We start from the raw sequence: 23,343 nt of genomic DNA, 5'->3' as shown, positions 1-23,343 counted from the left end.
AGTAGGATTTCTTATCAGTTATTATGAGTTTTTTTGTGGCATTTCTAAATTTTTTATAGTTTAGTTCATTTTCTGTAGTCTTGCATTTTTTCCAAATTTTCCAGACTTTGTCTCTAGATAAGAGGGTTTGTTTGGTATGTTTTATGGTATGTTTTGTCAACCAGGGGGCATGGTATGGTTTTGAGCATTTAGTACGAAGAGGTGCTAGGCTAGTTAGTGTGTTTAGAAAGGTATTGTTAAAATATTTTACAGCATCATCTAGGAGCAATGATTTTAATGGGGACCAGTTATAAGCTTGAAGGGTAGTTATAAATGTTTCCTGGTTAAAGTGGGCAAGGTTCCTGATTGATTTGTATGTGTGATGTTTGGGGATGTGTAATTGGGTTCTTTGGGTGAATGCAGGTAGGTGGTCGCTTACGGTGTTAGGGAGGGTTCCGGTGTTGGTGTAGTAGTGGGGGTGGGATACTAGAATCCAGTCTAATATAGCTTTGGCCCAGGTGTTTAATGCCCATGTAGGGTCGGTGATAAGTTGAGTAAAACTGTGGAGATTAATGATAGTGTTAGGAGTCTTGGAGGTTAGGTTATGCCAGTTGATGTTAGTGTCTCCTAGAATTGTAGTTTCTTGGGAGATAGTTTGGTTAATCCATCCTATGAAGTCTTCTAAATAGGGGATGTTATGACCAGAAAGGTATATAGCTGCTGACAATACATACTTATTTGTTGGGGTTTATAAGGAGGGATATCATTAGGATTTCCAGACTACCAAAAGTGGGGACTGGATTTGGATGTAAATTTATTGTTAAGGAGTCTCTATATATTTGAGCTATGCCCCCTCCTTTTCTCTGGATCCTGTCTTTATGAATAATGTTGTAGCCTGGCGGAAGGATTTCATAGTCAAGTATATGTGATTTGAGACAAGTTTCATTTATTGCTATTATGTCTGAAGAGTGGTGACTAAGCCAGGACTGGAATTCTGTGATCTTGTTGCAGAGGCTTCGGGCATTTATAGTTACAAAGTATAAATCATGGGTTTTATTGGTGTGGGTAGTTTTGGGTAAATTCTCAGGACCAGGGTTGGAGTGTACATCTCCACATTGGGGTAGTACTATGAGGAGATGAAGTAGTGTGTGGTTGGTGATGCTTTAGTAATGGTAATTGAGGGTAGTGTAGCATTAATTTCAGTTTAGTTTAGTTGTAGTGTGGTGTGGTGTGGTTTGGCTGGGCATTGGGTGCTGCTTACTAATAGTGATGGAGAGATGGAGAAACTAATTGAGTTAGCATAAGAGTGAGTTGTTAGTGTTGTGGATTGTGTGGGTGAAATATCTATTCTAGAGTGAGTGGAGGTGGATAGAGATAACAGTAGTAGAGAAGAGGTAAGGATGAATAAGATTGATGAAAGGTGTGATATGTGATACATTATTAGAGTAGGAGGATAAATCGGGATGGTATTCCAAGAGTACGTGTGTGTGATGGGTGGAGCTGAGTGGTTAGTGAGGGGGGGGCAGGGTAGGTGAGAGGACAGTAAGAGTGTAAGGAAAGGTATTGGTCAGGGAATCTAGAAGGTGGAGCCAAGGGAACTATCAATCTAGAGGAAGTAGGGGTGTGTGGGAATGGGGGTAGGGTAGGGGAGAGGAGTGAGCCTGGAGCAGGTTGCACCTGTCTTCTGCAGCTGTACAGAGTAGAAAGAAAGAAATAAAACAATCATCCAGAGGTAAGGGCAGAGAGAAAAGGTGCGGCTTATACTTGGTTATGGTTAGCAGATGGACTTTTGAGGGGGTACAAAGGTGTGACTGAAAGGTAGGAACCTATGTCCAAGTAGAGGATAGAGAAGTCAAGATGCTAAGCGAGAAAATAGATGGTGTGCCCCTTATTTAGCAGATGAGAGGGGTCAGTAAAGAATATAGGGGTAGGGAGGAGAAGGGAAGATAGCAGTAATTATACTGTAGTGGGTAGTGTTGAGTCGTAAAACTAACACCGAAAGAAAGAGAAAGGTTAATCCTAATAGAAGTCAAAATTATCAAAAATTCAGTAGGGGGGGCTACTAGGCAATTGGGAAGGGGTAGCAGGGTTCCCTAGTGGTGTGCTCTCTAAGATAAGGTAAATATTACAGCTGGATTAGATTTCCTGAGGATGAATATTACACATACCTAGCTCTCCTTTGAAGTATGCATGTTTCCATTGTGCAAAATGGCATTAAAACAGTTGCCAGCACTTTAAGCCACATGCTTGGTTACTAATACTGTAGCCTTAAATTAAAGGACCATCACTGTTAAGGAAATAGCAACAAAAGTCTCCTCTGATGGAATTGCCCATAGAATAATTGTCATTCCGTAATATAAAGTTATAAAGTTCAGGAAACTTTGAGAATATGATATGCAATAGCAAATGATAAAAGAGTAATCAGTGCCTTGATGGAATGCAAATAGTTGTGCATCTGGAATTTGAGTAATTCTCTTGGCAGAAAGTAAAAGAGAACTCTCTTCAGTTTGTCTTACTATATGGTACTGTACTGTACACTGGCAAAAATATGGTATGCTAGACAAACTATGTGAAACTGTTTAGAACGACTCTTGAGAGCAAATGCTCACAGGAGACTAAGCAACAGAACAGCAGATAACCATAAAAGGATGGACTGGGAGTCCTTTCCACAGAGATATCTTACTAAAAGGATACAAGGCCAAAACAACTTGTCCTACATTTACCACTTCTAAGTCCTGTCCCTATACTCAGTAGCCTACAGACTGCTAAGGGTTGACCTTTATCTCACATACAAGGCATCCTCCAACACAATACTGATGGACCTACTTTACATCAGCAAGTCAAATGGCATCAGAAATATTCAGTCTTGGGATCTAGACCTCTTCTATAACATCAGCAGCATGGTTTGGAGGGAGAGGTATATCTCACAGAGGATACCACTGCTATGGAACAGATTCCCCATCCACGTAAAACAAAGCTCATCCCTGTCCATATTCAACTACAACTTGGATCTGTGAATAGGCTAAAGAAAATGAAACCCTGTACTACACCCGTGTACTACTTAGGGACAGAGGTAGCTCCTGAATGCTTTATCCCATGTACAGGTCTCATCAAATTATTTATAGTATGATCCCAGTAATTCTCACTGGGGGTGACATATAAATAATGACCATGGAATGGATAAGGCCAATGTAATACCAAATGGGATATTTTAATTCAAGCACCAAAAGGGAAATTGGCTAGGCCTAAAATGACCCACAAGGGCAGCTAGCCTAGTACTTACCTATGAACTTGTAAGAAGGAAATGGCTCAGACTGAAGCTAAGATCTGCTGCTGTAGCTGTAAGTAAAGTTGCAGTAATGAGAAACAAAATCCAGTGGTAACCAACATACAAATAACCAAGCATGTGACTTACAGTGCTGGCATCTGTCTTGCTGCCCTTTTGCACATACACACTGCAGAGTTGCACAATCATTACTGAAACTTTTAACTTAGCATTTTATCAAAGCATCAGAAAATCTATACATCAAGGACTTCAAGTGAACATCATATATTTTGATTTAACATGCACTTTTGGCACTGGGGATTATCGTACCCTGCTAAAAAAGTTGGAGAATTTAAACTTGTCATCTGCTGTGAGGGGTTGGATTAAAGAGTGGTTTGCCAAGAGTCCAGATATTAGAAATTGAGCACCAGTAAAGTCTGTGGTACAGAGTAAATTAAGGAGCCCTACAAAGTTCCTCATTGGGCCATAGCTGTTTAGTATTTACGTGCCGGATTTAACAGTAGAAAATGCAATATTTACATATTTGTACAGAGATTTAAAATTTATCAAAATATTATGGCGACACTTAGTACACCTACACTGCAAACTTATATAAACAGACAAAATTTGCAGACTTAAACAGTATATGGATAAATACACAAAAATTAAGCATGTGACTGCTCAACCCACTAGATTCATTACACAGTGCAAAATTAACAATGTCAAAGTTGGAAAGATCAATCAAGTCAGGTTTCTAGGCATCTTAGTTGATTATAAAATGACATTTAAAAATCTTATAGACGTTATATATACAAAGAGTTTGAAATTAGGTAGATCTGTATTACAGAGTCTAACATTTCATGGGTTCATAAATAGTTAATAGGCTTGCAGTCCATGAGGCTATTAAGAAGCTTAGCCCATATTCCCAGTTGCCCCAAAATCACTGGGTTAATGACTTACACAAGGTCACATGGTAGGCAAATGAAGTCTGAGGGAAAAAAAAAACCTTGACCATAGGAAGTTGCTCATTAACAGCTCATAGCCCTAAGCCTCTGTGCTAACCGCCAGATGATCCTCCTTAGATCCTCAAAGCCTTTAAATCTTCATGTCTCTGTATTTAGTACAAAATTGGAATTTTGGATCACAGTGCAGACACTATACAGTATAATAAAGAACAAACTGAAAAGATAGAAGGAATTTGACATATATTTGAAGGAGGAAATAAAGCCTTTGGAACATAGGTTTAAGCCTTTGTTACATTACAAGTACATTAGGGGAGATCTTATACTTGCATTTAAGGTATTCATTGATGATTTCCTATTAAAATACAAAAAACTGCAAAATGTCATATAAATGTATTAAAATGGATACAAACTCAAAATAAAAGTTAAATATTCATAAAAGTGAGTAGAAGAAAGCTGGAATAAGCTTCCAATTAATATTAAGTAGAGTTACACTACTAGAGTTTGACTTAGTAAGTCAAATTACTAAGATTTTTAGAAAACTAGCTATAAAATTACTGTGGTCAGTAGTTGTGTACTATGACAGTATAATGGCAGAGGTAATGGAGTAACATATTTGTCCCATAAAATGTTGCTGACTGTAATGGTAAAGCACCCTTTCCTCATTGCCCATGTTTGGACTCTGCATATTTGCTCTAATAACATAATTTTGACCTTTGTCTTTCCCATTATGATTTTCTAGTAAGTTATGCTACATGTTCGTATACTGCTGCATATCCTGTTATGCTTAACTGTCTGCACATGTATTGATGAATGCTGCTATGCAATTACTCATACAGATTACAAAATTTGTCTGGGTACACTAAAAGTGCTATATAGCAAGAGTGTTTGCCTGCCATAGGTACATTTCTTGATGGGATGTAGACTTTAAGAACTGAAGGGAGTGAAGCTAACTGCGGATATACAAGGAGAGCATAATCACCTATGGTAATATCTGCCATGGTTCAAGACATTGTTTTTTGCAAAGAAAGTAGCAATCCAGAAAATGGGATAAAAAAGATGGGCAGACTCAAATGTTATAATTTACTACTTCTGTGATCTATCCTTAAACATTTACCATTCTGTTAAGTGCTTTAAATAGCACTACTATCCACACAAAGAGGCCTTTGATATAGATCACATCACAACTTTCAGAATGAGGGGGATAGATTCTCCCTCCACACCTTGAGCCTTGCATCTCAAAAGAATCATTGTACTTTTTCTTATAGCTACTTCCTTCAGACTTTTGAACCAAATGTATTTTATTTCTGTACATGCAAACCAAATCCGCCTGTTTCCAGCAAACATACCTTTCCTTGCTCTGTACTGTGTACTGTTGCTGTACTGTGGTGACATAAATGATGCTGCAGATCTGATCCAGGTGTGTTTTACTTAAAGGACTGCTCTAGAAGCTGTGTGAAGCAGTGTGTAAAACATTTTGAAAAACAATTTAGAAATCATGCTGTTCCCAACAGAGTTTTTCTGTTCAAGAACTCTAGAGCTGAATTTTACACCTCCCAACTTAGGAAGTTGTCTCAACATTCTTCATCTGCACAGATGAGTGGTGCATATTTAATATTTCTTAATTAAACAAGTGATTAAAATTTTTTTACCATTTTTAGTGGGTTTTTTTGTGCTTCCTCTTTATAACAAGGGTATGTTTGACTCATTTCTTATTCTTTATACACACTGGTTTTATGTGTAAAAAAATTTTTGATTTTTGCGACACCTTGCATGAGATTCATGAACATTAAGATAGTTTATATATAGACAGTTTATTTTAGATAAATTGGAGACATTGCCATGGTATTTAAAATATACTGAAATTATAGAAGTCCTAGTCTAGAAGGCTATGCCTAACAGGCTAACCACAAGTTCTTAAAACTTGTGTCTTAAACTAGCATTGTGAATTAATGGCACAGTTCAATAATATTAACAGTTATGTGTATAAATATTGTGTTTTAAAACAGGTTTCTAATCCAATGTTCTTGAAAAACTAGCACACAAGACTAATGATAGTCACTTTTATTTATTTTTTTATTTTATTATTTTTTTAACTTTTGCATATTTTATTAGGGGTATATGATCCCTTAAACACTTGGTTTATATATTTTGTTGACCTCTTATAGGTTCTGGCACCTCCTTTGATTTCCATAAGCAAACTGATTATTTATTCCTTGTTGGAACAGAAGAAGGCAAAGTTCACAAGGTAACAAAGTCAATTGCTTAATTTCAATTTCAATATATTAATAAAGTACTATAGCATATTTAACTCTAGAGCTGAATTTTACACCTCCCAACTTTTGTCCTTCAGGAAAGTCTGACTGGGACTAGATGCACATTTCAGTGGAGGCACAGGTGGGAAAACTCCATAATAAACACAGGAGAAATAATACATAGTACACAGATTCAAAGTAAAAATATATTTTTAGAAGACTTGTATTTGAGTAGTAGTTGTGCAGTAAATTACAAAATTAAAATGATGAAATATTTTCAAGTACAAGATGACATGTTCATTGTTCAAGATAAACTTTAGTTTAAAAGTGTTTTAATTTCACCTGTATTTCACCCGTATTTAAGCCTCACATTTGCCCACCGTGCAACAGGGCGATGATTTGTATAGGCGCAAATGCCTTGAAACTCAGTTTTTCCTGAGACATCTGTCAGTGGAACCCTTCCAAGCTTCCCTACTGCATTACAGGTGCACTGAGCAGCGTTGTCACACCTATCTATAGCCTTCAATAGAACAAGCACTTTTGTTAGTCCTAGCACAAAAACAGATGAAACTAGTCCCCTTCCTTCCCTAATGGTACATATGGTAAAAACCTGCTATAATGCTATGGTAAAAAATGGTATAATGGATGGGCAGTTTCCCATCATTTCACTGCCAAGCCTGATTGACATGGGTATCCTGAGGCAATGTAGTAATTACCTCATGTATACTGACAACCACTTACTCCTAAAACAAATACGCTATGTGAAAGTTGCAATTACACTATGGAATTGGAATCAGTTCTGTCATGTAACAACAAACGACATCAAACTGGTTTTCAGCACACACACATTTCATCTCTCACAAACAATGACGCCATGACACATAAACCCACATATGCAGAGGTAATCACTAGAAGCCTACCAAAAGATCAGAGACCTCCCAAATTGAATCACTTGCACATACTGCTGTGCAAATAGAAACCACTACACAAAATAAATAACACATACACCAGTGTCTCAGCAAATAAGCTCCTAAGGCAAAACACCTCAAAATCTGATGTCTTGGTCATAGGTGACGCCATAGTGAGACACACAGATGTCTCCCTCACCAGACTAGACAGAGAAGGTCACAGTCAGCTGCCTCTCAGGTGCCAGGATCCATCAAATCACACATGCACTCAAGTCACTCAACAACAAGTACCAGTATGACTTTGTCATAGGCCATGTTGGGATGAATGACTTAAGATGTACCTGTCTGGACTATATGAAGAGAGACATGACTGAACTCTTAGATTATGTGTAACAGGCAGGTGTGACCCTAGCCTTAAGCTGCATTCTACCTTCATTCAGGATGATGCCACAATATAAACAAAAAATGATTGTCATCAATAATTGGCTTAGCTTGTGGTGTCAAGTCCAGGGAATCCAGTATCTGTCAGCCTGGGAAGACATGTTGACAGGCCACTCTGCTTTGCCAGAGATAGTTTGCAGCTGTCTCCTGTAGCCATTCGGATACTAGCAGAGGTACTTGCCTCTCCCATTGTGCGTTTTTTAGGCAATGTCAGAACAACAACATTTCTGATGTAACAAAATCCATTCGAGACAAACTCAAGGTTCTGCTGCTTAATGTTAGGAGTCTAAACATGAAACTACACTCATTGGAACCACTCCTCACTGTGGAAGATGCAGGCATCTGAGCAGTCACTGAGACATGGTTCAAGGCCAGAGAGAGCACCCCAGCCATGCAAGACTGCAATGTCTTCCACACATTCAGACCTCAAAATGAGTGTGAAAGAACCAAAGGTGGAAGTGTATCCATCTTCATTAAAGCAAAGTGTAAAGTATGACTCTCTCGAACTGCTCCATGTCCAAATAGCTATAGGCAAAATATCCTAACACATCATTGCTAGCTATAGGTACCTCACCATAAACTAAGAAAGGCACACCGCCTACCTGGACTTACTGGAGTCACTTGCCAAACAGTCCAACACCTTAGTCATGGGAGATTTCAACCATCCTTCCATCGACTGGGTGACATACACGAGCATGAACATGCTCAACCAAAGGTTCCTGCACTTTGTCAATATAAATACTCTGGAACAGATAGTCTGCACCCCCACAAGAGGCTCAAATGTCCTTGACATAGTACTCACTAACATGGGAAATCACTGCACTTCCCTGTGTGAAGCCCTCCCCGGTAAGATCAGACCATAAATCAGTCTCGTTCGAAGTAACTATTGAACCTGTCACCACCACAGGAGCAACAAAAAACTAAAAAACTTTTCCAAAGCAAACTACAATGTACTAAGTGATGGTATAAAATGTTTTATTCCCCCCACAGTTGCAGACAACAATGACTCGTGCAGAGGTACACAAATGCCCTGTATAAAAACTTATGCAACTGTACAGTCTTGCCTGTACCTGACTGGATTAAAACCAGGTCCTTCCAAAAATAACAAGCCACCCTGGTGGTCCTCAAGTATAAACAGGTTTTATAACAAAAGGAAGAAACTGATGTCTAAGAGCAAGAGAGAACAGATGCAGCAGAGGAATAATTCCCTCCACAGCTTGAACAAGAAAATCAGAAATCTTGTAAAGTCCTCTGAAGCTAATTGTGAAGCTAAAATAACATCCCTAGCAGGCATTCTTTAACTATTTTCAAAATCTAAAGGGGAATGCTCAGCTATGTGTCAAACTGGTAGTAGATGGTACCACTTATACTATACTGGAGGAAATTGCCAATCTGTTAGATGACAGATTTGACAGAAACTTCAACCAAAGCCATACCCCAAAGCATACCTGATACCATCTGCCTAGTATCTCTAGAGATCAGGTCATATCTGCACTCTCCAAGGCCAAAATAGGACCAGATAACATCCCAGGTTGCTTATTAAATAATCTAAAACAGGACCTAGTGGACCCACTTGGTATTCTCTTTAACCATAGCCTGAGAACTGACTTTATTCCAGCAGAGTGGAGAACAGCAACAGTAATCTCCTTGCACAAAGGGAGGGGGGGCATCAACTGACCCTGGGAACTATAGACCTATAAGTCTAACCAGCCTCATCTGCAAGGTCATGGAAAGAATCATCATGCACCTTATCAACAAGGAAATAGGCAACCTTCAAACTTTAGACCCAACCCACTTAGGCTTCACTAGGGTGGCTCATGCTTACTAAACCTAGTAGACTTCTTTGAGAAAGTCATTAAAGCCCTGGGTGAAGGTAAGCTAGTGCATACTGCCTATCTCGACCTAGCCAAGGCTTTTGACATGATACCCACTTAGGTATCATTGAGAAACTCTGCCAGCTGATGCTTAACTGTTAGATGGGTCGCCAATTGGCTTGCCGACAGAACACACACTCTCAAAGTTGGTGACTCCACCTCTACCAGTAGACTCATCACCAGTGGTGTACCACAAGGATCTGCGCTGGGCCCTGTACTGTTTGGAATCTATTTCTCAGAAATTAAGGTTAAAGAAGATGGCCTTTGGCATACCAAGTTTGCTGATTGCAAATTGAGGGCAATCCTTGAGTCCTCCAATGATGTTAACATATTACAGGAGGGGCTAACACAGACAAATGACTGGTGCCAAAGCCATGGTCTAAAACTAAATGCAAAAAAGTGCACTATTATGCCCTTTAGCAAAGCAGATTTCCCTGCTAATTACAATATTGACAGCAGCCCCCCTAAGTTCAAATCCAGTTGTGCAAGATGTGGGAGCACAGGTAGATAGCAATCTGAACTTTGACCACCAAGTTTGAACAGTGGTAAGGAAAGCCTTCTATGGTGTGCATCTCATAAGTAAGGGCATTGCCTCCAGGTCTAAGGATGTTATTACTCCACTGTACTCTACTCTCATCAGACCATTAATAGAATACAGTGCCCCCTTCTGCATGTACCTCAGCAGACACCTGCAGCAGCCGGAGAGACCACAGAGATTTCTCACCAAGAAAGTACAGGGTCTGCAAACCATGACTTACATGGATAGACTGAAAGTCCTGTCACTATTCTCTGTATCATATAGGCTGCTGAGAGGCGACTTGTGCCTGGCCTACAGGGCAGTCTCTAACCCTGCCCTGATAGATATGCTGCACATCTGCACATCAAATGGCACAAGAGTCACTCACACTAGGGATCTTAACCTAGCCTGTGACATTAACAGAACATGCGGAGGGAGAGATATATCTGCCAGAGATTTCCGGTACTCTGGAATAAACTTCCAATTCACATGAAGCAGAGATCCTCACTGACCCTATTCAAGTACAACCTGGAGAAATGGATGGGAGATAGCAAATTCACAAACAAGCACTAAATGTTCAAGAAAAAGAAAAACGACAGTTGAATAAAAACACCTTATAAAACAACAGAGAGAGCGGACACACTTTCCTTCCAATGATTAATGATTAACATAGGTTAAAAAAAAGTTAATTTAAATAAAAAAAAAAGACATCACATGACCCGAGCCCAGGATCATATGACCAGAAATTCAATTAAAAGGGTCAATATTTAATACATATAAAGGTACATAAACAGATTATTTATATTGATTTCTGACTTATGTTCTATAATATTTCTTTTTCAGTTTTTTTGTTTTCCATATATAGAACAAGACAGGCAACATGTGTGTGCTAGGTACCACATTATTAGATATACACGTTGCCAAATCATGAAATACAAATATTCTTTTGGATACTGGATGTTGGAACATACTATTAGAACCCAGATCCATACTATTGGAAGAAATTATATCATTGCAACAACTGCAATTATGACAACAACTGTGTTTTATAAAGATAGCAAATTCACCCCAGGGGTGGCACCCATGTCCCTCATGGACAGGGATAGTCAGTATTTATCACAGACTCACTCTGTGAGTTACATCCATCTAACCGAGGACAATTGAGGCAATTTGAGATTAACATGGCTAGGCTTGTAAGGGCTCTAGGGCCTCTAGCCTAGTAACCTCCAGTGAACCTATAAGAAGATCTAAGGCTAAGCAGATATAATTTAGATAGCTGATATTACAGTAGAAGTATATATCCAGACAGTATGGTTTTAAAGATAAAGGATTCCGGAAGGAAACATAATGTAAGCTTTCTATGCATAGCAAGCATGCAGTTAGGAAAGTAGGGTTGGTGCACTGGAAATGTGATTCTTAATGTTAAAATTTGCACCACATGGACACCAAGCCAGTTATTAACTCATTCAAGCCTATAGTGCCGTTTTGTATACTTCCTTTTCACATCCATAATTCTATATGGTGTCCAGAACCTTTTTGGGTCTGGCTTCATTTACTAAGTGACTTACCAGTTAGTAATAGGCAATATTAGAAAGGGTAGCCAAATAATAATGGTTAAGGTGTTTACCTTACAGACATATGGTACAGGGTTTGATTTTCATCTTTGAAAAGGAAATTGGCTAGCTTTAAAATGGCACATTAGGGCAGTTAGCCTGGTATATTCCTAGGAACTATTCTCATTTCCCTTATGGACAGGGACAATCTGTAAGATACTCAAGACATAGGCACAAATCCATGCCATCTTCTTGTCCCTAGGGGCCATATGTTTGGCAAAATCAGATTATAATGGCTAGGTTTGTAGGGGCTCTTTAGCCGTTAGCCTAGTAATCTCCTATGAAACTATGAACATATACCACTATGGCTGTTAACCTAGGATATACTACAATAGAGAAATTAATCACTTATTATCCATATTTTCATATCTGAGAGCCCTACATGTTATTGAGGGGTATGGTGTGATACCCCATGGTGGGAGACAGAAAAATTAATTGTCAATGTCCTTTTATATCACACTATACCTGATATATTGCTAGTTGTTTGTTAGTAATTATGAAGATAAACAGTATTTCCATATGTGCGTAAGCATGACAGGTGAAACCTTAGATGTTGTCAAAGAAAACTGCCTTTCAGATTTGCATTGTAAGCTGAACATCTTGAGAAATATTCAGTTTTATTTATTATGCTAATTGTACAATTAAGCATATGTTTTCATATTTCTGTAAATATCTCAATAAACATGCACTAATAGAGGAGTTTCTTGTCATATGGAAGCTTGTATCTGGTTAAAATGTTCTAACAATGTATGTCTAGGTTATACAATTTCCAAGATTTGATAAATTGCTTGTGAAAGTTTAGCAAAAAATATAATTTTGGGTTTGTGTGCATTATAATATATTATAGTGTTTATGGAAAGACTAAGAATTTGCTATTATTACTGTAAGGAATACTTCCTATTGATAAAATTTCAATTTGTACAGTTTTAATAGCTTATATTGTTCAGAAAGTATTTACTTTTGTTTATCTTATCCTTTCCAAGTTTATTTTTCAGAAAATGCTCTGGAATGCGATGTGTGTAGCCTACTAGAGGTGCAACATTCCACACCACTTAGGTGTTAATGAGTTAATACGTGCATATTCAAGAGTCCTAAAGTATGTGAATGGAATTTGCAAAAGAAGAAATAGATATATTTTGGACAATATATCTCTGAAGATCCTGTGGAACATAACAGAGATGCTAAATGGATATCAGAAGCAAAAGAAAGAATATGAAGTTTAAATGTACAGGATATGAAATGGGATAAAGTAACAGCCAGAGAGATTGAAGAAAAGTTAAGAAAACTCCTAATTGGAAAACCCTAGGCCCAGATACAGTACCTAACTTCTGTCTAAAAGTGTTAATATCTTTACATGAAGATTTAGCATGAATAAGAACTATTTGCATGCTCAACCAGAACAAACACCAGCTTGGATGACAACAGAAAAAACAATGCTCCTACTTAAGATTGAACCTGTCCTAAAAACTATACACCAATAAATTGCCTTTCAATGACGTATAAACTGTAGATCAGTGTGTGTGATATACCTTTAAGAAGCTTTGCAGTGAGTCAGCACATGCATGTAAGTACTGAGCACATACAAGCAACAGTGCTATTTTTAGTGAGCAGCCAGATTGTGAGTATGCAAGTATGTCGTTGTCACTTAGTTTGCTTAAGTTCAGTGTTCCTGCCATCCATCGTGATGTATTTGTATACAATAAACTACTTAAATGAACAGTCGAGCCTTAACATCTTCTTAAGGAACATAAGAAGAGCAACATGGTGTCAGAATGGAATCCAGAGTTACAACCATGAGGCAACCAGTTGAAGTTGGAGGAATATACAGGAGTGGATCATCCCTACTGCTCAAACGAATCGCAAAACAGGTCAGAAACAAATTCCAGGTACTAAGACTTGCTTAAATGATTTTTTTGTTAAAAATATAAAACAAAGCATTCAGAACGACTTTCTTACTAAACAAAATGTCCGAAACTGTGACACAGTGATAAAAATATTTGAAATAATTTTGAAAATGTTTGAAACAATATCCAAATCGCATAAAATGTACAAAAAGGGAAAACTACCATATTTTTTCACTATGTGCTACTTTTTCATATTAACTAAAATATCCAAAGTGTACAAAGTGTTTGCAAGTGTGTGTAGTATTACAGTGCGGTTATTTTGCAGAGTGCAGTTATTTCAAAGAATATTTTGTAAAGTACAGTTATTTCAAAGCATATTTCTTAGAGTACAGTGTTTCAAAGAGTTTATTGTGCATTTGATTATTATTACAGGTACCTGGTGTGTGTGAAAGTTTATACACAATTACAAGAGCCATTTTACATTGTGTTTTGCTATAATCTGTGAGCATGGCAGAAGGTTTTCATAGACCTGCACTGCTTGCGTTTGATAACAATATTGCAGAAAATTGGAGAGTGTTTGAGCAGAAATATGATATTTTCATACAAGCTGCTTTTTTTGACAAAGACACATGTACAAAGGCATTTATTCTGCTTAATTTAGCTGGTTCTGAAGCCATTGAATGAGAGTGTTCATTTGTGTATGCACCTGCTGTGTTTGCAGGAGAGGGGGAAGACCACAATATAGTGGTACTGGCTGAAACAAGAGAAGACTCAGATTGCTTAAAATATAAATTTAGAGAAATGTGTAACCCCAAATGAATGTTATAATGCAAAGGCACTTATTTTACAGAAGAGATCAAAAGCCTGGTGAAACTTTTGCAGCATGTATAACTGACTTGAGAAACAAGGCTAAAACATGCAGATTTGGTGATTTGAGAGGTGAGTTGATAAAAGACAGGCTTGTGTGTGGTGTTAATAACGACATTGTGAGAAAGATTTTGCTTTGAGACAGTGATTTAATGTTGAATAAGGCCATTGAGATTTGTCAGATATACGGGCTTACAGAAAGGCACACAAGTATGTTTACAAATGAGAATAGCTGTGGAAGGCACAGTGACAAAGCTCATGTTGGTAGTATGCAGCATGTGGTTAAAAGAAACAGGCCTAAGCACATGGCAGCTACTACAGGTCCTGTAACAGTCCCTGGGAAACTCCGTCTTTCCAGCAAATTCCAGAGCATGCTCAGTGAAGCATAAGGGTGAGTCAGCAAAGTCAAAACATGTGACCCACCTAGCTTTATAGTCAACTGTCATAGTTGTGGTGGTAATCACAAAGACAAAAGAGAAAAGTGCTTAGCTTTTGGTCAGCAGTGTCATTCTTGCAATAAGTAGAATCATTTCAAAAGATTTTGTAAGTCAAATAAGGCACATTCTGTTATTAAAGAGGGCATTCCAAGAGGCAAGTTGATCAATTAGAAAGCTGCAACCCTACTTTTTATGTTGATGGTGTGTCTGTGCTTGATGAAACAGTCAGTGCAGTAGATTTGTGGGCAAAGAATGAAATCTTTTGAACTGTTTGGATTAATTACAGTCCTGTACAGCTCAAAGTAGATACTGGCTCAAAGTGCAGTGTTATGTCAGCAGAAACGTTTGCTAGAGTAAAAGCTACAGAACAGCTTGATTTAACAAAGTGTGCAAAGCTTGTTGCTTATGGTGGTGAAGAGATTCAAACCAAAGACTCAGTGGTGGTTTCATGTTACTCTGCTGGAAACAGCTATGATTTACAATTTTTCATAGTTGAGAGACATGTATAATCATTATTATGACTCAGAGACAGCTTGAAAATGGAATGGCTTTCACTTAATAAAGAAGTTCACCATGTAAGCCTGAATGACAACAGCTCAAATTTCGCCCAAACTGTTTTCTCTGAGTGTGCTGATATTTTTGCAGGCAAACTACCAGTTGTGTACTCTATGAAGTTAGACCCAGAGGTCAGCCATCCGACCAGCACGGAAAGTTCCACTAGCTATGCAGAGTAGAGTCAAAGCCGAGCTAGACAGAATGGTGCAGCTAGGAGTAATTTGTCTAGTAGAAGAACCTACTGAATGGGTATCCTCCATGGTGGTAGCTCATAAGAAAAGCTCAGATGATATCAGAATATGTATTGATCCAAGAGATTTGGACAAAACATTAAAAATACCTCATCATCCAATGCGCACAGTTGAAGAGGTTGCTGTCCTCATGCCAAATGCCACTGTTTTTTCTATCTTAGATGCAAAGAGTTAATTTTGGCAAATTTCGCTTGACCAAAAATCTTCATCATTAACCACATTCAGTACGCCATTTGGAAGATACAGATTTCTGAGAATGCCATTTGGAATAAATTCTGCCAGTGAAGTCTTTCAGCGTGCAATGGAGCAAATTGTTTTCTGGCTATCCCTGTCCTATTATAGTTGATGATATTCTAGTAAGAGGCAGTGGTGAAGTCGAACATGACAGGAACCTCAAGAAAGTTCTGGAAAGAGCATATGAAGTGAATCTTAAGCCAAATCCTCAGAAGTGCAAGTTCAGGCTACAAGAAGTTGCTTATATTGGTCACTTGTTTACCAGTTCAGGCTTACGACCCGATCCTTCAAAGCAAACAGCAATTCTCAAGATGCCAGCTCCAGACAATTTCCAAGCCCTACAACGTTTTCTTGGCATAGTCAACTATCTAGGAAAGTTCATTCCAAATTTAAGCCAACTTTCAGCACCGCTCAGAGAGCTGACATGCAAAGGTGCAATTTGGTCATGGTCAGAACAGCACCAAAGAGTATTTGATGTCCTGAAGCAGAAAATTGCCAACCCACCAACTCTCAGCTACTATGATGTGCACAAACCAGTTACTCTTTCCTATGATGCTTCTAAATTTGGTCTAGGTGCAGTCATTCTTAAAGACGGTAGACCAGTAGCCTGTGCATTGAGAACTCTTACCCAGACTGAAATGCTATATGCCCAGATTGAGAAAGAGCTTTTAGCAATTGTATTTGCATGTTCTAAGTTCCATGACTATATTTATGGTCGACCTATTCAGATTGAAACTGACCACCAACCTCTTGTTACAATTTTAAGAAAGCCTGTGCATATGGCTCCAGCTAGACTACAACACATGATGCTCAAATGGCAAAAGTACAATTTCTGTTGTTTGCACAAAAGTCAAACTTCTTTATCTTATTGATACTTTATCCAGATCGTCCAGAAAAAAAACACAGAAGAGCATAACAATGAGCAACTTGATTTTGAAGTCATGGAAGTGAGAAATTTTTCTTACACGTCTTGATGAGCTCAGAATTCACATAGCTTCAGATCCAGTTCTCTAGAAGCTAAACATCTTTATCAGTTGAGGATGGCCTTCAAAGCAATCTTGATTGCCATTTGAAGTGCAACCTTATTTTCCATACAGAGAAGAGATTTTGTCAGACAATGGTATTAATATAAAGGTCCTAAAGTGGTTGTTCCAAAGTCCTTGCAACAAAAGTACATTAAGTTCTTGCATCGGCCACCCAGGAACTGATTCTACGAAAAGAAGGGAGGGAGGTCTAGTATTTTGGCCTTCTATGTCAAAAGATGCAGAGAAAATGCTTTAATTTTGTTCAGTATGTAATAATTCAAAGCCGCATTGACAAAAAGAACCACGTTAGTTAAGCCAGATTCCTAAACTACTTTTTTCGACAGTAGCTACACATATCTTTGAGTGAAAAAGTCAACATTATTTGCTGTTAGTAGACTCTTATTCAGACTGGTTCAAAATCGACCTACTTTCCAACCTAACTTCCATTACTGTCATTACTAAGTTGAAGCGACATTTTTCTGTCCATGTTAGTCCGCACAGAGTTATTTCTGAGAATGGTGCACGGTTTACAAGTCAGCAGTTTAAAAGTTTTGTAGAAGAGTGAGACTTTGTATTATGAATTGTCCTGAATACCCTCAGTCAAATGGCTTGGCTGAACATGCAGTTCAACGTGCAAAGTAGCTGTTAAGAGAAATCCAGATGTGACAATACAGATGTTTTTCTCAACTTGTTAAATCTCAGAAACATTCCTCATGATAAACATCTTGGTTCACCTGCCATAGACTTATGTCGAGACAAACCAGAACCACACTACCAATCAGCAGTAATTTATTGGTTCCAAGTGGCAAAACCAACAAAGCAGTAAAAGCCTAACTGTTGAAAAGTGTTTCTCTCAGAAGCCTTACTATGATAAAACCAGCAAACCACTCCATTCTTTACAAAAAGGGGAGATAGTGAGGATGCAGACATCAAAAGGTTTTGATTGCATTGGATTTGTGAAAGAGCCGAGATTGTACATTATGGAATCACAAGGAATGCAATTCAGATGAAATCGGAAGCATTTGTTACCAGTGTCTGAACCAGTGTTACAGCATCTTATATTCCTGTTCCAGAGAACATTCCATCAGCAGGCCCCTTTCCTGAGAAAACCATTAAACTCCTCAAGCAGAACATTCCCCAGTGACTGTCTCTCTTGCTAAACCTATTCCTAACTATTATGTTATGAGATTAGGTCACTTCTCAAAACCTAGTTCCAGGTACAAGGCAACCTGGACATGACTGTTGTTTTTTCTTTATTAGTGTCTGTATAATTGCATGGCTATTGAAATGTCATTGTTTATATGAGACAGCTCAGTAAAGAGGGAGGATGTAGATCAGTGTGTGGGTGATATACCTTTAAGAAGCTTTCCAGTGAAGTCAGCACCTGCGTATAAGCACTGAGCATGTGCAAGCAAGAGTGCCATTTTGAGTGAGCAGAGTGTGAGTATGCAAGTATGTATGTAGTCAGTCAGTTAGATAGTTTATTTAAGTTTAATGTTCCTGCCATCCATCCTGATGTATTTGCATAAAATAAACTACTTAAATGAACACTTAAGCCTCAATGTCTTCTTAAGGCACATAAGAAGAGCAACATAAACTATCCACTACAATTGATGCCGACAGAGTTTATAGTCATTTAGAAGGAAAGAGTCATGGCAATAGAACAAAAGGGTAATAAAAGAAAGTCATATGGAACAAAGGATCATTTGTTGTTAAATAAAGTCATAATGGAGAACTGTAAAAGGTGAAAAATCTAAGTATGGCATGGATAGACTACAAAAAAGCATTTGACAGTATCCCACATTCATGGATAAAAGAGTGCTTAAAAAAGTATGATACACTCTACTCTGATTGATTACATTGCAGTGACCATGAAACAGTTGCAAACCACTTCACAGTTAACCCATGATAAAGGTCAAATTATTACTCCATGGATAAAAATCCAAAGGGGTTATTCCAGGATGACTCTTTGTCACTGTTGCTCTTTCTTCTTGCCTTTAACCCATTAAGCTGTCTACTTAACAGATTATGTCATGGTTACAATTTGGCTCCCAGAAAACAAGAAAGTGTAAAGGCTTCTCATCTTTTTATGGGTGATTTAAAACTGTATAGTTCATCAGACGAGGAAGTGAAAGGACAACTGCAAGTGGTCAAAACTTTTTCAAATGATATTAAGAATATCATTTGTTCCTGATAAGTGTGCAAAAGCAGCCTTTAAGGCATAAAAGCTGCAGCACCAAGAAAACATCAGTTTGGGACAGGAATGTGATGTAAAAGAACTTGAGCAAGAGGGAGTATATAAATATTTGGGAATTGATGAAGGATCACCAATAAAACACGAAGAAATGTGAGTAAAACTTAGTGAGGAATATTTCAGAAGATTAATTAATACTGAAAACAGCACTGACATCTAGGAACAAAGTCCAGGTTATAAACCAATTTGCTCTACCCGCCCTAATGTACACTTTTGGAGTGATTGACTGGCCCCAAAAGGAATTGGATAGGTTGGACAGAAAAACAAGAAGGATGCTTCATGCTCATGAAATAATTTATAAAAATCAGTGCATATCATAGGAGGTTACTAGGTTATTGTCTTGAGGCCTTATAAGCCTAGCCAAGAATTTAGTCCATGTTTAGACAAGCCAGCACCCAAAGCCCCTGTCCAGCAGGGATGCAGGTGGAATCCCAGGCGTGTATTTTCTGTTTCCCATCCAGTTTTCCAGGTTGCGCTTAAAAGGGATAATGAGGTACTCTGACGTGGAGAGGGAGTCTATTCCACAGATGGTGGGGGTCTCTTGGACACAAATCTGTCCCGCCAACAAGTCCTACTGATATCACAGACCAGGTTGAGGTCGCACGTACAGGTTGCCTAAGTGGAGCTTGACTTATGGATGTGTAGCAGTCCCATCAAGACGATGTCTGAGATTGCTTTGTATGCCAGACAGAGGTCACCCCTGATGAGTCTGTATGAAACTGAGTAGAGGGACAGGGCTTTTAGCCTGTCTGTGTAGGGTAGATGTTTAAGTCCCTGGATTCTACTTGGGAGGAACCTCTGTGGTCTCTCCAGCTGCTGCATGTGCTTTGCAAGGTACATGCCGAAGGGGGCATTGTGCTCAATAATTGACCTTATAAGAGAAGAATATAGGGAAGTTATGACCTCTTTGTCCCTGGATGAAATACCCTTACTTATGAGGTGGGCCATATATGATCAACAGACCAAGATGCTTTGCTAGAGATGGCCTGCATCTGTCTCACTTCAGGCTTCTGGCAAAGGCCCTTGCCTCCCCCATAGTGCCTTTTTTAGGAAAAGTCATGAGGTCGACAGTAGCAACATAAAAATTTCAACAAAATGCAAATTAAAGGTCATGCTGCTAAATGCTAGGAGTCTAAACATGAAGCTGCACTCATTGCAAGCATTCTTAACTCTGAAAGATGCTGACATTTGAGCAGTCACAGAAACCTGGTTCAAAGCTGCGGAGAGCACCCCGGTTTTACCTGGTTACTCATCCTATCATACATTCATACCCCAGATCTCATTTGCTGCCGTTGTCCTCAGACGTAGGCACCTTCTCTCGAGCTTTTGTATTACTGGTTCGTAAGTGAATTTGTTTTCTTTGCCTAAAATATTTTTTTTTTCTTGCTTCTCTGCCTCCCTCTTAGCTTTAGATGCAGCATCAGGCTCTTTACTGTTTTTAAATAGTATTTCCCTTGTTTTTACCATAGTTGGTATTCTCTGTCATACCCTTTAACACAGGGTAATTCTTTGATTACCATTGCTGGTAATCATTTCCTTCTTTCCACCTTTTTCTTAACCTTTTACTAACTTTTATAAAAATAAATAAATAAATAAATAAACTCCTATCGTATTCCCTTTAGTTGTTTTTTCTAGACAGTCCTTTTTATTGTAGGACTGTTTTATATATTTTACGTTTGTTAACCGGGAAAGTCCGACTTGGAACGAGCCAATTTTCAGTGGAGGCCTGGGGAGAAATGCTCCAGATGCATGTTTTTGTAACGTGGGAGGAAACCAGAGCACGTGTAGGAAACCCACACGAACGCAGGGAGGACATGCAGACTCCCCACAGAAGACACCCCAGCTGAGAATCAAACTGGAGAACCTCTTGCTGTGAGGCGACAACGCTACCGCTGCACCACTGCACTGTCCATTGATTCATATTTTTCAGTTACGACTGACAAGCTGACAGCATTCAAAAACTGCACTTCTTGTGGGCATAAAATCCCTAACTCAGATACCCGCATGGAGTGCTTTTATTGTCCTGGACCCACCCATCTGGATACTAACTGCAATATTTGTGCTGTATTCAATCCCAGGGAGTTAGCTGACAGACGTAGCAAACATATTTTAGATGGACTCCATCGTACTGCTTCAACTCCTTCCTCAGGGGCTCAAATTCCCAGCAAAACTTCTAAATCTGTTCTTTCGAAGCCAACAAAGCACTCTCCAATTAAGTCCCCTAGGACTTCAGTGGAACCATCTGCCAAAATTTTAATCTTCGGATCCAACATCCTCTGATCTGAAGGTTCATTTTTCAAATCCAAAATTGTAGGATCACAAAGTTTCAGATCCAATCATAATATCAGCCATTCCTACAGCTTAGGTCGCAGATCCTAAGCCTTTGGATCTGAAATCTGGTACTTCAGACAGCCAAAGAACCCTTTCCCCAGAATTCATTCTGGATCTGATCTCTCCTATTCTGCACTCTCCCTTCATGCAAACTCTCAAAAAGCATTCCAGGCCTTAGTCCACCACATCTTCCAGGTCCTCCAGAAGTCTGTCTGAAGCGGATGTGGATAGGATGATGTAAACATTTCTCAGAGCTCAGATCCAGATGGGGGTCATACCTGCTCTGTCTTCTGTTGGATCTGTGAGTCTTCCAACCACTACTCACACAATACTGTCTCCTTCTCCGATCCACCCTTTGGTTTTAGAGCCCCAGGATCCACTTCTTCAATTCTGACAGCATCCCTGATGAGTTCCGCCCCTATACATTCAGATCAGAACAGGTCCCAGAGCAGAAGTGTAGGCATCAGGTCCATGGGGCCTGTATCTACTCTGATATTATCAGATCTATCCTTGCCCCTTGGAGCCTCAGTGCTGGACAGCTCATGTCCAATTCCCTCCTCCAGGCACGAATCCAGTAGAAGTTGTGATCTACCTGTACTGGAAGTCTCAACTGTGGTGCAGGTGGCCACAGCTTCTCTGGGCCTGTCTGCCTTTGAGGTTGAGAAAGGGCCTTTTCTCTTCCTAGAGACCTGGCCTCTCATCCCTTGGATCCACTCCTTAGTCTCTCCTCAGTTCTCATCTCTAAGTCAGTCAGGCCTATTCCACAGGGATGGCCAGTTCCAGCTAGCTTCCAATCAGTACCCGTAGAAGAACTCACCCTCTCTTCAGATACCTCCCCTGAACATCCCCCCAGAGGAGATCCATCAGAAGAGAACATGCAAGAGGAGGCATATATATTCCCTGTTGTAATCTCTCATGGAAGATACTGATTTCAGTGAAGGGGAAGGGTCCCCCAGATCACCACCAGACGACATCTCCTTTGGAGACATATTAAAGATCCTCAGGCAGAAAGGTGGTCGGTCTTTTGATAATCCTTCTCCAGAGGAATTGGTATTTTTGGAAGCTTTTGGGTCTGGACCATCTACATCTTGGGTTATCTCTGCTGGTGGATGAACTCATTGATTTAGTTTCCTGCTGGGCATGGAAGGAACTGGATACTGTTGTGCCCATTCCAAGATGAGCTGACAAATTCTTAGTTCCTACTATGGATAGACCCACTGGAGCAAAGGAGTCGCAGTAAATGCTATGGTGGTAGCGGCAGCCACTAAAAAAAGAGCTAGCAGAACAGAGCTTGTCTGTCCCTCTACCAGACAGAGAGAGTCTAGGGTACTGGACAGATTCAGAAAGTGAGTCTTTGCCTTGGCAACTTTCACCTTAAGGTCTCTTAACTAACTGCACATTTCACAAAACAACAGAGAGATTTGACTAGGGAGCTATCAAATTCTCCCTCTCTCTGAGTCCATGTCTGCAGAAGATTTCAAAAGATCATCCTCTCATCTGGCCACTCTTCTGTCAATTTCCAGTGCTTCCCTGAGGTTGATTTCTCATGCAGCTGAAGGAACCTCACAAGCTTCCGGTTCAAGGATTGCCACAAGTAGGCATGCCTGGATTTAACTGTGCAACTTTGCAGATCCTTTCAAGACATCTTTCATCAATGTTCAGATTGATGGTAAATCTTTATTTTGTCCATTGGTAAAAGAAATGCTTACCCACAGTGAAAAGAAAGGGAAG

At 39.2% G+C, this 23,343-nt stretch overlaps 1 protein-coding gene across 1 annotated transcript in view; it reads left to right on the top strand.

Annotated features, from left to right (window-relative positions):
• DNAI1 (dynein axonemal intermediate chain 1) overlaps positions 1–23,343 on the top strand; it is a 2,249,827-nt gene that overhangs the window by 1,871,676 nt on the left and 354,808 nt on the right. The window contains exon 16 of the mRNA XM_044077834.1: positions 6,375–6,454. Coding sequence (XP_043933769.1) covers positions 6,375–6,454 — 80 coding nt within the window. The remainder of the gene's footprint in view (positions 1–6,374; positions 6,455–23,343) is intronic.

This window comes from Protopterus annectens, chromosome 1.part1 (assembly GCF_019279795.1).
Source record: "Protopterus annectens isolate FY-2018-M chromosome 1.part1, PAN1.0, whole genome shotgun sequence".
NCBI lineage: Eukaryota > Metazoa > Chordata > Ceratodontiformes > Protopteridae > Protopterus > Protopterus annectens.
This window is presented reverse-complemented; position numbering and strand designations above follow the sequence as displayed.